General features: G+C 34.2%; 2 protein-coding genes across 5 annotated transcripts; both read left to right on the top strand.

Annotated features, from left to right (window-relative positions):
* On the top strand, positions 1-7,383 carry LOC109110837 (alpha-1,3-mannosyl-glycoprotein 2-beta-N-acetylglucosaminyltransferase-like). Of its 2 annotated transcripts, none has more exons than XM_042771470.1 (3): positions 1-249; positions 4,461-5,393; positions 6,138-7,383. In XM_042771470.1, exons 2-3 carry the CDS (start codon positions 4,734-4,736, stop codon positions 6,834-6,836), a joined length of 1,359 nt encoding a protein of 452 aa, XP_042627404.1. In that variant the 5' UTR covers positions 1-249; positions 4,461-4,733; the 3' UTR covers positions 6,837-7,383. The 2 variants fall into 2 exon arrangements, with proteins under 2 accessions (XP_042627404.1, XP_042627405.1); XM_042771471.1 differs by lacking the exon at positions 1-249 and adding an exon at positions 250-382.
* Positions 7,384-7,874: 491 nt separating this feature from the next.
* Positions 7,875-14,102, top strand: LOC109110838 (SH3 domain-binding protein 5-like). Of its 3 annotated transcripts, XM_042771473.1 has the most exons (8): positions 7,915-8,014; positions 8,118-8,151; positions 8,227-8,494; positions 9,066-9,128; positions 9,801-9,929; positions 10,155-10,313; positions 11,036-11,209; positions 12,535-14,102. In XM_042771473.1, exons 3-8 carry the CDS (start codon positions 8,270-8,272, stop codon positions 13,099-13,101), a joined length of 1,317 nt encoding a protein of 438 aa, XP_042627407.1. In that variant the 5' UTR covers positions 7,915-8,014; positions 8,118-8,151; positions 8,227-8,269; the 3' UTR covers positions 13,102-14,102. The 3 variants fall into 3 exon arrangements, with proteins under 3 accessions (XP_042627408.1, XP_042627406.1, XP_042627407.1); XM_042771474.1 differs by lacking the exon at positions 8,118-8,151 and having other exon boundaries at positions 7,875-8,014; XM_042771472.1 differs by having other exon boundaries at positions 7,903-8,151.
* The last annotated feature ends 2,978 nt before the right edge of the window (positions 14,103-17,080 follow it).

Here is a 17,080-nt window from a genome sequence, read left to right as displayed (position 1 = left end):
AAAAATGACGTCACCCGGAAGTCAAGTACTCTTGCACTCTTGAGCGAAGCTTGAAGGGTTTATGCGAAGGCAGGAAGTTAACTGTGCTTGAAATTAACGACCGTTTAGCGCCTGTTCCACATTAGATTCATATAAATTACTTGGATTAGTTGAAATTGGATATAATCTTTAATGCGACGGAAGTATGAATATATTGGCTGACTAAAGAAGACGGGAAACATGCCAGAGTATGAGAGCGCGTTGACTCATGTAAGTCAGATATGTTGGCATTTTTTACGCATCCTAGTGGTGTTTAAACTCAGCTCTCATATGTGATGAACCGAACGGTGTAGTCTCTTACTGTTTAACAGTTGTGGCTGAGACAGGGCTGGAAGAGCTACAGGTGAGATTGTTGATCGAACGAAGAATCTGCTTCATAACGCGTCCATATTTGCTCGTATTTTACACAATGATTTCAAAATTTGTTTCATTTTTTATACACGTTTTTATTTAATAAAAACCGAGCCTTATTAAATAAAATATGATTTAAAATCTGTTTTTCTTCTGGGGCCTGAAATATGGGTTTTTTTGTCAATAATGATAAATTATACAGTATATTGCTGAATGTGTTTTTGTGCTGGTTTAGGTCTGTCATAGATAAATAAATTAGTGTCAAACGATTATTCGCATCCAAAATAAAAGTTTGTGTTTACATAATATATGTGTGTGTGTGTATTTATATATATATATATATATATGTATGTATGTATGTATGTATGTGTGTGTGTGTGTGTGTGTATTTTTCTTAAATATATACATGCTTGTGAGTGTATTTATATATACATAATAAAAATACAATATACACACATTATGTAAACAAACTTTTATTTTGGATGTGATTAATCGCTATTAATCGTTTGACAGCTATAATATAAATATGACACTAAAACTGACAAACAGTGACAGCAAGTCCCCGTTTCAATGAATTATTTATTGAGTTATTCAAATCAAAGGATTTATTCAAAACGGCTGCTTCAATTAGAAACTAATCAAGAATGAATCGTTGAATCATTGGCTTACTCGATTTGTTAAAAAATGGATTTATTCAAACACCGCAGTGTTGCTCTGCACTGATGTATAAAGGTAGGTAATAGCACATTTGCGATTGCGACATCTGTTGATATCCAGGAAAGCACTTTTGCTTGTGTGATGAATATAAAAAATGAAAACTAATACAGAGAATTTTTTTCTTTACTTGAATTGTAAGGGGATTCTAACTGCAATCTAATAGGCTTCATCATTCAGTAAATGCTTTTGGACTCTCAAGGTGTGTTTTTGTTTGTTTTCTTACTCGATAATGTCAGGGGAACGTCTTTAAACTCAAGTAAATCTTCCAGCCATGACGGTACTTTCTTATAGCATAGTTGACAAATGCATTATTAATGAAATGCATAATAATACAAATAATTTAACCCTAGAATGGCAAGACCATAGATACATCAAAAAATTAATTTATTGCGATTTTCCATCTTATTGGGACACAAATAATACAACTTGATCATTGTTTTCAAAACATGACTTTTAATATTAATTTTAATGTTTGTATCCCACAGGATATGTTGCCATTTTCGGGGTATAAAAACAGAACACTTGTTTATCAATGCTTGTTACAACATGGTTGTAATTCCTGAATGCATTGGAATACAGACCAAAGGTTGGTCTCTTTTTAAAGAAGATACATACCAGATTATCGCTAAAAAAAGCATTTAAAGAAAAAAAAAAGTACAAAAAAAATACAAGTTTAAGTTTGCAGTAAAGATAATGTAGTATACCATTTTTTTAAATTGTATATAATATAAATAATTTATAAAATTTGTTGAACTTCAAATTGCTATTAAAATCTAAGCCATATGTCTAATCAAGTTATGTTCCAAATTTGAAGTTGATATCACCAAAATTTTGGTTTCTGTGAGATTTTGTTTGGGCTCTATACCAAAAATAACCACTGGGTGACACCCAAACTCTACTGAATTCTTTTGATGCAGTTTTCTGTCACAAATCAATAATTTTTTGTCATAATATCACTTCTATTACAAAACAGTCAACAAATATGGAACCTTGACTGTCAGACCTTTCTAACAATATCTGTTTTGTTAAGATTACAAAAAGATGTGTTTTTATATCTTGATTTATACCCCTAAAAGGGCGACGTATCCCCTGAGATACAAACATTTAGAGATGGATTACAAAAAATCTAAGCATTTAATTAATACAATTTCAATGTAAACCTAATAAGCTAATTCTCAGCAACAGCTTTTTAAACAGTTAAGTCCCCTCCAATGTGTGTAAGTATGTGAACTAGATAAACTTTTATAGGAGATTGAGTAGATTTCACACTACAGGTGGCCATGTAGTTTTAAATGCTGCCCGTGAGCTAAACAAAGAATGTATGAACAAACACCCTTTCAATATGAAACCAAGAAATGAGACACTTTCCATGCCTCTCCTCACAGCCTCTCAAATGTTTTTATCCCACAGGATATGTTGCCACTTTTAGAGTTAAGTATTTTTTATTTATTTTTGTTGTAACAAATCAAAATGTCTTTTTCATCATTTTAAATAACATTTTAGCTATTGCATTTTAAAAGCTTACTATTTTTTTGCAATTAAATACAATAAAAGTAAATTTAATTGCAGTTAAATTAAAAACTGAATTTTTAAATAAAAATATTTATATATAAATATATAAAGTGTATAAAATAGGATTACACTGCAGGACACCACCATTACTGCCTGACATATTATACCAAGTACAATAATGCATGGATTATCATGCACAATATTTTATTTTATTTTATTTTATTTTTTTTTTTTAATAAAGTCTGAAATGAATCTCAGGGAGATCTTGTTTTGTAGAGCTGCCAACTTCATCAGAAGAATATCACTGTCAGTTTTCTTTTAGGAAAATAAGGGAAACTTACCTCTGTACCAGGCTTATAAAAATGATAAAAAATGAAATAAAAATGAATTAAAACTACATAGACATATAAAAACTTAATAAAATGACAGGAATAAGAAAACAATTTTGCAAAAACTTTAATATGAAAATAGAAATTAATAACTGTAATATCATCTCAATTTTACTTAAAAAAAAAAAAGCACAGATTTGTACCACATATTGCCTTTCAGTAAATAATTAGTGTCAAGTCACCTTCATTTATACAATGCTGGTTGTGTCAAAGCAGCTTTACAGAGTCAAACAGGAAAATAGTTTGTCAGTGGTGCATGAAATCAGCCAAAGGCGACAGTGGCAAGGAACCAAAACTCCATCGGTGATGGGGGGGGGCTATGTTAGCCAGATGAAACCAGCAACATAGGTTCATAGGTATTTTCTGATTCCCATGGTCTTGTGCCGATGGTCATCGAGGTGACAAGGTCTTCACAAGGGATTTGTTAGTAGTAGACGTGGTCTTCGCCGACATTCGAGGTGTAGAGGTCGCCTCTAGGTGCTGATCCACCATCTCTAAAGTATCTTAAGGCAACCGTATCTAAAGTGCTAGAAAACAGAGATTTAATAGTGTCTGTTACATCAAGTTTTTTTCTGAGCTATTGGATATGCTGAGAAATTGAGACAAGTCAGGAAGATTATTTACAAAGCTGTCTTTTGTAGTAGAAGTGATGGTTCTACCATATTTGTAACAAGGAGTTGAATGTGCAGCATTAGCTATGGAGTTATCGAGACTAGATTATGATCCGAGATATCATCACTCTGCTGCAGAATTTCAGTGCCATTAACATCAATTCCATGTGACACTATTAAATCTAAAGTATGATTCCGACAATGAGTAGGCCCTGACATGTGTTGTCTAACCCCAGTGGAGTTCAGAATGTCTATAAATGCTAATTCCAATGCATCTTTTTCATTATCAACATGTATATTAAAATCATCAACAATTAAGACTTTATCTGCAGCCAGCACTAACTCAGAAAATCAGCAAATTCTTTGATAAAGTGTGTATGGTGGCCTGTATACAGTAGCCAGTACAAATATCACGGGATTTATCATTAACACTCGTTTCTCTGGGTAAGGTTATTTGAATCACCATTACTTCAAACGAATTATATATGAAACCGAGCTCTGAGAAATACTGAATATATTACTGTGAATTGTAGTAGAAAAGTGGCAAATGATAACGCACCATGTTTTAAATAAAAACTATGCTACACTGTAATCATTTATATAAAAGATAGACTTGCTTCACAATTAAATGCATACTTAAAAGTAAGTAAATACTTAAAGTATTTTGCATTAGACATTAGAATAAATCCAATGAAATTGAGCACAAGTCAAATTCAAATTAATTGAACTTGTTTTCCAATCTAATGTGATAAATATTGAAGCCTTCTCAGACTGTTGGCAACCCTACATATAAGTGTGCTTTTTCTCTGTTTAATATCTGTTAATCTTGTTTATCTTACAGGCTCTGCTGAAAGTCGCCATGCCACTTTGGACAGAAATGTCTATATCAGAATCCTGATACCTGATGTCTTACTTTCACCTTCCATCGGTGTAATGTTACATATTGCTTCTACTATTGTGAAAGCTGACTGAAAAATTTCATGCAAAGCATGTAAAAAAAAAAAAAAAATCAAATATCCACAAGACATCCCTTCATTAAACCTTCCTGTTCTACATGCCCACTTCATGTCCATTTCTTCCTTCCTGAATCCTCTGTCCTATCAAACATCAGGCCATGCTACGCAAAAGAAGTCCTCTTTTCATTTGTGGTGCTTTCATATTTGTAGCATGGAATGTTATTCTTATTTTTGTCCTCATGAGACGCCCTTCCACACAAGGGTCTCTTGACAGCCCGGACGAACTTGGTAACACGGGGGACAAAGCCAGAGGAGGCCAGTTTGGAAATATTATGAATGAGGTGATGCTTGTAGCTAATGCATTTGAAGCTGAAATTGAATCGCAGAAGAAGATCCTATTGCAAATCCAGAGCCATTGGTCGGTTTGGGAGAACAAAGGTGATGTGACAGCTGCTAAGCCAAAATCACAAGCTGAACATTCAGCTCCGGTGGTCATCCCTATTTTAGTCATAGCCTGTAATCGTGTGACAGTGAAACGCTGCCTTGACAAACTCATTGAGCACCGACCGTCTGCCGAACTCTATCCAATCATAGTGAGCCAGGACTGTGGACACGTAGAAACATCTGACGTGATCGCCTCATATGGCAGTCATCTGACCCATATCAAACAGCCTGATCTTTCTGATATCCCAGTACCTCCACAGCATAAGAAGTTCCAGGGTTACTACAAAATCTCACGACATTACCGTTGGGCATTCAACCAGGTTTTCAACACCTTTTCATACTCCACGGTTGTTGTTGTGGAGGATGATTTGGAGGTAACTTTTACTGCAACCTTTTAATGCACATTGTTTGTATAAACTCTATTATTAAAAGAACAGTTAATTCAAAAATGAAAATATGATACATTCATATAAAGTATCATAAAATGGTTCCTATGATGGTGATCATGCGCTATATATATATATATATATATATATATATATATATATATATATATAGATATATATATATATATATATATATATAATATATATATATATATAATTTTTAGGGTGACTTGTAAAATTCTGTTCAGGGACTACAGATGAAAAACAGCCTTTGGCTAATTCTGGTAATAACAGATGGTTAAGAAGTAAAATGAACAACACATTAACAATAACAACAATTTCCAATAAATATTTTACCTTTATTAAAAATAAATTAATCCAAAATTTAAATATGATACACAAGGAGTAACATTTTTTCCTTAAAAAAACCTAAGAAAAATAAAAATGGTTCCTATGATCATCATCATGTGCTATATTCAAAAACAATAGTTTTTTGAGTGTATGTAACTGATGATTAAGAAATAAAATTTATAAAAAGTAAAAAAGATTCTAATAATTTATTTAAAATCTAAATAAAATAAGAAGAAAACAGTATACATTTTATATGTGTGTGTTTATATATATATATATATATATATATGTTGGCACACACACACACAATTGAATTGTTGAATTATGGTGAATGGTGAATTATTTTATTTTGTTGATGGTATGTTTTATCACTTTCACCAGGTGGCCCCTGATTTTTTTGAGTACTTCAGAGCTCTTCATCCAATTTTAAAATCAGACCCGACTCTGTGGTGTGTGTCTGCCTGGAATGACAATGGCAGGGAAGGATTTGTGGACCCTGGAAAAGCAAGCCTGTTGTACAGGACAGATTTTTTCCCGGGTTTGGGCTGGATGTTCACAAAGGACCTCTGGGCAGAGATTGAGCCAAAATGGCCGGCCTCATTTTGGGACGACTGGATGCGCCACCCCGATCAGCGCAGAGACAGGTCCTGCATCAGACCAGAAATTTCCAGAACTTTAACGTTCGGTCGGAAGGGTGTGAGTTTGGGGCAGTTTTACGACAAGTACCTCCGCTTTATTAAGCTCAATACCGAATTTGTGCCTTTTACAAAAATGGACCTTTCTTATTTAGAAAAGAAGCAATATGATGAGAGCTTTGAGAAGGAGGTTTACGGTGCTCCGGTTGTCACCGTGGAGGACCTGCAAAGTGGGAAACTGTCTGGGTCTGGTCCGTTTCGGGTGCAGTATTCTAGCCCTGACAGTTTTAAAACAATGGCTCGCAATCTTGGTGTGATGGATGACCTGAAGTCAGGAGTCCCACGAGCGGGGTATAGAGGTGTAGTTAGTTTCCTTTTACGTGGAAAGAGGGTCTATTTAGCTCCACCTGCAGGCTGGAGCCAGTATGACCCGAGCTGGAGTTGAAGTGGGCTGCGCCTACATCACAGGAATTTTTTGTAAGGTGTGAAGCACATGAAAATACTATTGCATATTATCTGTTACTATCATTCCCTTCACATTGTCTTAAAATTCTATTGTGCTGCTTAATGATGGAAAAACCCCTAGTAGGGGGTTTTGAATATAGATAATATGATACCAAAGATAATAACATTAATTGATCACTCAGAATTTTTGCCTCAGGTTTCATTATTTGTCTGTATAAATTCAACAAGGATTTATATGGGAACTATGTCACATTAGTCGCATCATTAAACTCACAGATTAAACCTAAATCTTATGCTGACCAGCTATACACATTTTTCACACAAAGTATATTTGTTCATGAACTAAAAATGAGGGTAAATATGTTTAAAAAAACCACTTATTTTTAATACTGTGAATACTGCTCTAAGTGCCTATAAATGTAGATTTTTTTTATTTTTATTCACCGCTCTGTACTGTCTTTATTAAATTGTGTATGGTTCATGGCATAGTGTTTGGAATATGTTAGGAAAAATCATTTGACACTTGATTATGTTTTGTGTTTTACTTATATACTGGGATATTTTAAAGAATAGTTATTTTTTTATTTTTTTGTTAAATTCGATGACTCATTTATTGCTTATATAAATAATAATGCTAATAAAAATAATACACTATCAATAACAAGAGTATTCATAACAACAGCAACAATTTCAATTCAGTCCTAAACACGCAACATAAAGAATTTACATATAAAAAGACATCAAAATAATGAAAACAGACTAAAACAGAGGGTTTATGAAAAAGAGAAATAAAAATAAAACAGCAGATCAAATTTTCACATTTCAATTTAACAAATACAATTGTATCTAGTTATTTAGTTAGCAATAAGAGAGTCAATAAAGAAATTCAACCATAAATACCTTAAAACATAGTCTAGAAATGCTAATTATTATTTTGTGTATGAAATTTACCATTAGCTATTATAAGCCACACAAACGAGTACCGTAATTTCATTTCATGCGTCACCAAAAACGCTCCCACGCTATTACGTTACGCGAACGTTAACTACAGGAGCTCATTAGTCCTAAAGGGTTTCGTTTCGCGTTTTCTATTTACTTCACTCGTGTATCACATTTCGTGTTGTTGAATGGCGGAGGGAGTGCGATGTTAGCCATGGGGTAAAGTCGATTTGTCATGTAATCTTCATATTCTTCTTCGGTTTACTTTTCACGGCACTTTTAAACTCATCAAACCGGTTTATTTATTTGCTGATACTGATAGTCATTTGCAGTACGTTAGCTAACAAACCACCACAGTAAGTAAAGAAGGCAAAGACATTTAAAATATATACAAGTGACGTTACTAATCTGTTTCGCTTCCGATCTGACAGTTTTCGCCTTGTTAATCGTCAACATTTGATCTCGGGCCTGTAAATGGATCCAGCGGTTTTGCGTGAATGTCCTGCGGGCTCAGGAGCACCCTCAGCGGAGGAGAGAGGAGGAAATCAGCCGGAGGAGGTGACGGATGATAGCAGAGAAGCTGATGGGGAATCCGAGGAGACAGAGATGGAGGGTAAAGACTCTGAGAGATCTAAATGTCCAGACGAAAACTCACTGCATGGAAAACTGACTGAGGAGGAATTAGATCCTAGAATCCAGGTAAACTGACATTTAGTCAGCAAACTGTAGCAAGACCTCACACAACAACAGTCTTGTAGTGATTTATTAACTATTTTGATATAGACTGCTTATCAAAGCCTAATTAATAAATGATTAAGTCATATTTTTGAACGCTTAACAGCTTTGTAGTTCATGGACATTCAGTTGTGAATGTGTATGTGATTCAACATTTTGCTTTCTTACTATTTGTATGTGCAATATAAACAAAAAATGGTAAAACGTTTATTCTTTAGATGTTTTATCTATTACTATTTTCATTTATTTTTACGTCATCAGAATCATAAATTATATTTTCTTTGAAAAATATAAAATATCTTTTATGTTCTTTGAAGTCACCACCCTTTGATTCCTAGATTCTGCATCTGTGCATTTTGGGCATTAATATTATATAATAACTGATTAAAGGTATTTTCATGGAGTTTATTGTGATCTCAGTAACTCTCCAGTTTCGGGGGTCACCCTTGTTTTGGATTGAACCAGCAACCTTTAAGCCAGCAGCCAAGATCCTTTACCATTAGGCGACTATGACCTGCTGTATTTCTGTATCTAGGAGGAACTGGAGTGTCTGAATGAGACAAGTGTGGAGATCAACAAGATGGAACTGGAACTGCAAGTATGTGAAAGTTCAGAATGCTTTTGGAAAAAATTGTTCCTAACCTCAAGGACATTTGGTACTGTTACATGCTTTTTTTATGCTTATTATTACGGCTAATTGTCATTTAATATAGACTTTTCATTCAGTGTACAGGACTATAATCTCTGTTTTAGGTAGACTGCACTTTAGATCAAACCTGCAATCTTTCTGCTACCAGCCCAGCTCAATAATTGAATATTAGGCAACCACACCTAATGTTATATCATCATTAAGAGATAATAATAATAATAATAATAATATACAGACACGCAGTATATATACATATTATATTATAAATATTATATTTAGATATATTTTATTTTGGTTATTTTTTTTTTTTTACATTTCCATTATAATTGTAAAGTTTTAAGTAATTTTAACATTATTTATTGTCATGTAATTAGTTATTTTTAATGTTTATATAATTTTTATTTTAGTTTTAGCACATCAAGATGAACTAAATTAGTTTTAGTTTCCGTTAACTAGAATAACCTTGCCACTAAACCATATTATGCAGATAAGAGAAGGCTTATATGATTCTCTCTCTCTTAGATGGCAAGCAAGATTAACACTCATGATTTACACACTTTATTTTATTATTACTAACTTGTTGTGAATGGTTTGTGAAAAACGTTCTGTTTTTGTTGTCAGGAGGTCCGGTCCAGTCATAGGAGGATAATGAATGAATCTGTGCTTAAACTCAAGGCGAAAAGTTCAGAACTGGGGTCCTGCATCGAAAAGGCCAGGCCTTACTATGAGGCACGAAGAAAAGCAAAAGAGGTGGACAAACACTCATCTTTAGTTTAGCATTGAGAAAAACAGTCATACTTTATAACTATTATTATTATTATTAATTTAAACAGGTAAAAGCGTTATTTAGTTGTGTATTATGCCAAAACATCATATTGTATTTTTGCCTGTTTTTCTATGGGAACTATCACAACCTTCACCTGATGAAATCCTATTGTCTCTTAAATGCATTATGATTAGTTTCATCCATCTTAGGCCCAGCAGGAGACCCAGAAAGCAGCGCTCAGCTTTGAGAGAGCGGTGTCCATGCACTTGGCTGCTCGAGAGATGGTCCACGTGGCTGAACAGGGCCTCACTGCAGTCAAGACGCTGGATCCAACCTGGCAAGAGATGCTGAATCATGCTACCTCAAAGGTTTGCCAATTTTCTCTCCAGCATATCTTATCAAGTTGTATCAAACAGTTAAATATCTCTGACTTAGAAACTTGAGCATGGTTTCTTGGATCTTCGTTACATGACTGAATCATGCAGCAGAATTTTTTTTTTTTTTTTTTTAAGTGTCTCATGCTCCCTATGGTACAGTAAAAACAGATATATTGTGAAAGATTGTACAATTTAAAATAACTGGTTCTAAAAGAACAACTCTTATATGCTGATTTTCTGCTCAATCAATCACTGTTGAAAACAGTTGTGCTGCTTAATATTTTTGTGTTCAAAAGAACAACATTTATTTTAAATATAAATCTTTTGACAGTACTGACAACTTAATGTATCCTTGCTAAATAAAAGTATTAATTTCTTTCTAAAAATAAATCTTACTGACCCCAAACTGTTGAACAATATAAATAATACAATATTTATATACTGCACAACCAAAAGCCTGTTTAACCTTTATGTACATGAAACCGTAACAATTACACCATTAACCCCTCAATTGATCCAAATGTGAATGTGCAAGTACAACGGGGATAAAGTACAGTTCAGAATTATTTTTCTGTTTATGTATCCACAGAGAATATATTATCACACATGCACACACACACACACACATACATATAGACACACACACACACACACACACACACACAAACACAGCATTGTTCTAAGTATGCCTTAAGTGATTTGAAACTGTGCAGGTGAACGAGGCGGAGGAGGAGCGCGTGAAGAGCGAATGGGAGCACATGCGTGTCACCAAGCTGTGTCAGGAGGCCGAAGCCCGCGTGCAGGAGCTGCAGAAGTCACTGAAGAGAGCCATCGTCAAGTCCAAGTCTTACTTTGAGCTCAAGGCTCGGTTCAATGATATTCTAGAGGTATGTTGAGCTGTTATTACACTTGCCTAGTGTTGGTGTATGAAAAATATGGAAACTTGCTCAAATTTAAGGAATAGGTTAACGAAAAATGACATTCCTATCATCATTTACACACCCTCAAGTTGATCCAAAATCCATACCATGTTCCAGCGAAGATGTATAAAGCAAATCATGTTCCATAGAATGAACATGAATGTGGACAGATATTGCCGAGCTCCGAAAATCAGGGTCCCTGCAGGTTCTTAAAAAGTATTAAATTCAGTTTGATCATTTAAATTTGATTGTCATATAACGGTGTAAGAAAATCTTAATTATCTTTTTAAAAGGTCTTAAATGTAGGCAATTGTGATACTGCCTGATGTGATTATTAAACTTCAAAAGGCTATGATTACATTAAATAAATGTGAGAGCTTCACTTTCAAAGTAAAAACGCAGTTCTGTTGTGCATTCTATAGACTTGCGGTTTTAGAGTAGTTCACAATCTATCAATGCAATATTTTATCTCCCTCAACTTTTTGAATGGGCAGCTGGAAGTAGAAAAGCATAAACATTTCAAAGTAAGAGTCCCAGTGTTTCAGGCTTGTTCATATATAGAAATGAACAAAGTCTTATTTTTTTATGGATATTATTGGTATTTTGGATACTACATAAGCTGTATCTGGCTATACTCTTGTGGCTTCTCTCTTGTCACAGGAAGGAATATAATATGATATATTAGTACATAAACCAGTTTCACTATATATGAATATATTGAATAAAACATGTCTTGAGTATTTTAAACTTAGTTAAAAATTAGTTTTGTAGTTGAATGTGTGACCCAGAAGAGTTTTTAGCAAAAATAAATAGTAAAAACCTGATATAATTTAGACAGAAATTTTTCTTGCCATGAAAATAGCTGCAGAAGCTGGCATGGTATTCAAAACAAACAAACAATTTGTGACCCAGTCTGTTTAATTAAACAAAAGAATCAGCAAATTATTTTGAGATTTTGAGTATGGGAATGTTCTGTGTGGACATGTGTATTAATTTTATTTACTGACTCTAAAAACTCTGCATTTACCCTAGAAAATGACTGAAACAACGCAGTATTAAAGTACCCTAGAAGTAATCCATATAACTTTTGCACTATATTCCAAATCTTCTGAATCCCTAAAAAAAACTTTTTTAGATGGACAGGCTTACTTTTGTTTTACAATTTTTAATTATTCACTGAAAATATTGTCTTCTACTGCAACTCAACATGAAGGCGAGTAAATGATGACAAATTTATTTTGATATACAGTTAAAATGTGTGAGCTGAACATGTTCAAAACATGTTTTTGCAGGAGCACAAGTCAAAAATTTTACAATTAGAGGAGTGTATTTCCAAAGCCAAGTTAAATTACTCCAGCACTCTGCGTCAGCTGGAGCAAATCAGCGAGGAGATACATGCCCAGAGGGAGCAGGACCAAACAAAGGATGGACCAATCAAAACGTGCGGTGGGCGGAGCCCTCCTGTAGGAGCAGAGACAACCCACAGCACAGGTACCGAAGGCGGAGCCTGCGGAGGCTACCCGAGACCAAACGATTGGGTGTCTGGAAAAGAGGGCGTGGCTAATACCAGAGAGTGGGTGGAGACGCATCAGAACTCCAGGTGGTTGGACATGGGAAGAGCAGAGGTGACACGATCTGGTTCAGACTCTCTTTCCATGGTCAGCCTCCAGACCATCATCTCTGATCTTGAAAAGTGTGACTCAGTTGAACACCTGGGCCACCTCAGCAGTGACATCAGTCTCTCAGGGGAAGAAGGGGAGAGAGACGGGATGGTGAATGATAAAAAGCTAGCGAGGCAAATCAACACAGACATTTCAGAGGAGTTCCTCAAACAACACATAAGAAGTGTCAGTTTATGAGTGCGTCCATGAATAATGCTTGTTTTATTTTTTCTACATTTTCCTTACATGATTCTTGAGCTTGATTCTTGACTGACAGAGCAACTCTTAATTTATATTTATTGTTAAGCTTTTTATCAGTACTTGAAAAGGAGAAAGACCAAAAGAAAATTCTTAATATATATATTTTTTCTGAATTATTTTTTATTTATTTATTTTTTTGAGAGAGAGAAGGTTTGGTATCTCAAATCAAGTGGTAAAAGACTGACAATATTTGTAATGCTAGCAACCCTGCAGTTTGATTAACTTAATCATAAATAATACAATATATTTCTTTTTCATTCTGATAAGCACCTAATGTTTTTCTATGCAATTGTATAAAACTGTGTTTTTGTAAACACTTATTATTATAATCTCTATAGCTGACATGATAAAATAAGGCAGTTTTGCTCTCTACTTTTCAAATTTTTACTGACCACTTTAGTTCGCTTACTGACACAAACTATTTGAAGGTAAAATGCATTTAAAATTAGGTAAAATTATTTTCCTTTTAATGTTACTCCCATGCTGACTTTAAAATAGTGGTTCACAAAAAGTATGTGTGCCCAAGTGACAAATGGCATGCATGAGGCTTGCTTTATATTCAGCTTTTTTGCATTTGTGCACTCTAGCCTTTTCATCAGAAGAAAAATTCATTCCGACCGAAATACAGATTTTGTGCAGTAGGAGAGATGAAGTGTTGATGAGATGTTTATTTTCAATGATGGGGTTCTAAAAAAAAAATAATGTTTTGCTGTTTACGACAATAGCTATTTTCATTTAATGAATATTCAGGCGTCTATGAATGCTATTTTTTTCTCATTATTTGATAGTCTGTGCATTCAGTGTGCTTTATACATCTTTGCTAACCGTCAGTGTGAGCACTGGATGTTGATATTTTTGTCTTTAATAGTGTTCTGTATGAAGATGTGCAGAGTGGTGACAACTTCTGATGGAACAATAAATATACATGTATAATTTCAGAGGATTTTAATGTCTTTTTTTTAAACAATTTAAGTCGTTAATATGTGTGTGTGTGTATATGTATGTATATATATATATATATATATATATATATATATTATATATATATATATATATATATATATATATATATATATATATATAATATATTAGCATAGCAAAAATAACATTTCACTTGTTTGATTTCATTATTTGGTGTCTCTCTAAACTAATGTAGGCCAGGGTAACATGTTTAATAATATTTTTCAATCTTTAAGCACTAAACTAAGCACATAAGATCACATTTATGTACATTTTATTTATTTGTTTTTGGTTGATTTTTAGTTGAACTTACATGAAGAAAAGTAAAAAATATAAACATATTTAAAGAATTATTAATATATATATAATATTACAAGATCTAAAACAAAATATTCCTTTGTCTGTGTTCACCCAGGCTGATATTTAAAACTGAAAAAAGGCACTGACCTGTACCTAGGTGTTGTAAATTAGATTCAGAATGTATCTGTCAGCAAATGTCGCTCCTTATATTAATAAACTGCCACCATCAAAACAGGCTTAGATCTGCAGGGGCAGAGCACTCTCTCGTCTGATATGAAAGTTAAGCTCCAGCAGATGACTGAAATAAAACACTTTGACTGTAATTTATTTTCTCTGAAGTCATCTCTGCACTCTTTCTCTGGCAACTTGTACCATGCTGTCAGATTTTGCACAGCATCTGCTACCTTCCTGACTCCTGAGCTATTTAGATTTAGAAAAAGAATAAGATCAAAATATTTCATATGGTGCGGTTGCAAAATTTTCTTCCTTGTCTGTGTGTAATCTGATTTTGGATTATTAAAGTTCATTATTTGTTATAGTGATGGCAGATTTGACATTTTCAAGGCTACTTGACATTTCAAGTTCAATCAAGACATTTGCTTAATTAAGTTGTCTTCATTCTTCTAACACCTCGTTTTTTTTACAGTGAGCATTGGCTTGAAAATAGACTCTTTGAAAGGATTCATCTCTTCTCAATTATTAAAGAGCAAAGTATAAATAGACGACTATGCCCATAATGAATAGCTTAGAGGAAGAGAAGACAACCCTGGAGGAAGGGAAAACTAATATAAAATGTATATATCTAACTATGTGCATATGTGTTTGCACATACATATTTACTCTGCAAAGCACTATGTAAACAATGTATTTTAAAGGTGTTATATAAATAAATACTATAATATTGTATATTGTGTTCACGTGACTATGTATAAATTTTTGTTTATGTTTGCGTAAAGTGGTTGATAAAGTATTTTTTTTATCTTTTTATTATTAAACTTTTATTATTTATTTAATTATATATATTAATTTTATATTTATATACTTTTTTTTTTAATTTTTTTTTTTTTTTTTTTATATATATAAGTTTTTATAATAAATTTGCATATACTCCAGAAAATGTTGTGAAGAGTGGAATTGCATAGTCTTCTTTGCCATGAAAATTTAATCCCAAAAAAAAGCATTTCATTGCTGCAAAGTACCTAAATCATTTTAGTAATCATCTTGTTAACAGGTGAGAATGTTGACGAGCACAAGGCTGGAGCCCATTGGGTTAATGCAGACTTGACAGTTAAAAAGGAGGGTGATGCTTGAAATCATTGTTCTTCCATTGTTAACCCATGGTGACCTGCAAAGAAGCAGCCATCCATCGTTGCATAAAAATGGCTTCACAGGAAGGATATTGTGGCTACTAAGGTTGCACCTAAATCAACAATTATAGGTTCATCAAGAACTTCAAGGAAAGAGGTTCAATTCTTGTAAAGAAGGCTTCAGGGCGTCCAAGAAAGTCCAGCAAGCGCCCAAGGATCGTCTCCTAAAGAGGATTCAGCTGTTTGCCACCATGCAGACTCAGGAATGGCAGCAGGCAGGTGTGAGCGCATCTGCACACACAGTGAGCGAAGACTTTTGGAAATCAAGAAGGGCAGCAAAGAAGCCACTTCTCTCCAAAAAAAACATCAGGGAGAGATTGATCTTCTGCAGAAAGTATAGTGAATGGACTGCTGAGGACTGGGGCAAAGTCATATTCTCCGATGAAGCCCCTTTCCGATTGTTTATCTGGAAAAAGGCTTGTCCGGAGAAGAAAAGGTGAGCGCTACATCAGTCCTGTGTCATGCCAACATAAAGCATCCTGACACCATTCATGTGTGGGGTTGCTTCTCATCCAAGGGAGTGGGCTACTCACAATTCTGCCCAAAAACACAGCCATGAATAAAGAATGGTACCAAAAACACCCTCCAACAGCAACTTCTTCCAAACAATCCAACAACAGTTTGGTGAAGAACAATGCATTTTCCAGCACGATGGAGCACCGTGCCATAAGGCAAAAGTGATAACTAAGTGGCTCGGGGACCAGAATGGTTGAAATTTTGGGTCCATGGCCTGGAAACTCCCCAGATCCTTAATCCCATTGAGAACTTGTGGTCAATCCTCAAGAGCCGGGTGGACAAACAAAAACCCACTAATTCTGACAAACTCCACGAAGTTATTATGAAAGAATGGGTTGCATCAGTCAGGATTTGGCCCAGAAGTTGATTGAGAGCATGACCCAGTCGAATTGCAGAAGGTCCTGAAAAAGAAGGGCCAACACTGCAAATACTGACTCTTTGCATAAATGTCATGTAATTGTCGATAAAAACCTTTGAAACGTATGAAGTGCTTGTAATTATATTTCAGACATCAACAGAAACAACTGAAACAAAGATCTAAAAGCAGTTTAGCAGCAAACTTTTTGAAAACTAATATTTATGTAATTCTCAAAACTTTTGGCCACGACTGTACACACACACACACACACACACACACAATAACATTAACGCAATAATTCTAATAAAAAATAAGGGAAAAATACAAATTAAAATATATAAAGAGAAAAAAGAATTATTTTGTACACTCGTGATGCAAGGATAAAATGACGCTTTCCCCGTGACGTCACAAGTAA

The sequence above is a fragment of the Cyprinus carpio genome, chromosome A15, assembly GCF_018340385.1.
Source record: "Cyprinus carpio isolate SPL01 chromosome A15, ASM1834038v1, whole genome shotgun sequence".
Lineage (NCBI taxonomy): Eukaryota > Metazoa > Chordata > Actinopteri > Cypriniformes > Cyprinidae > Cyprinus > Cyprinus carpio.
The sequence above is the reverse complement of the archived record's forward strand: the minus strand, read 5'-3'. Positions and strand labels throughout refer to the sequence as shown.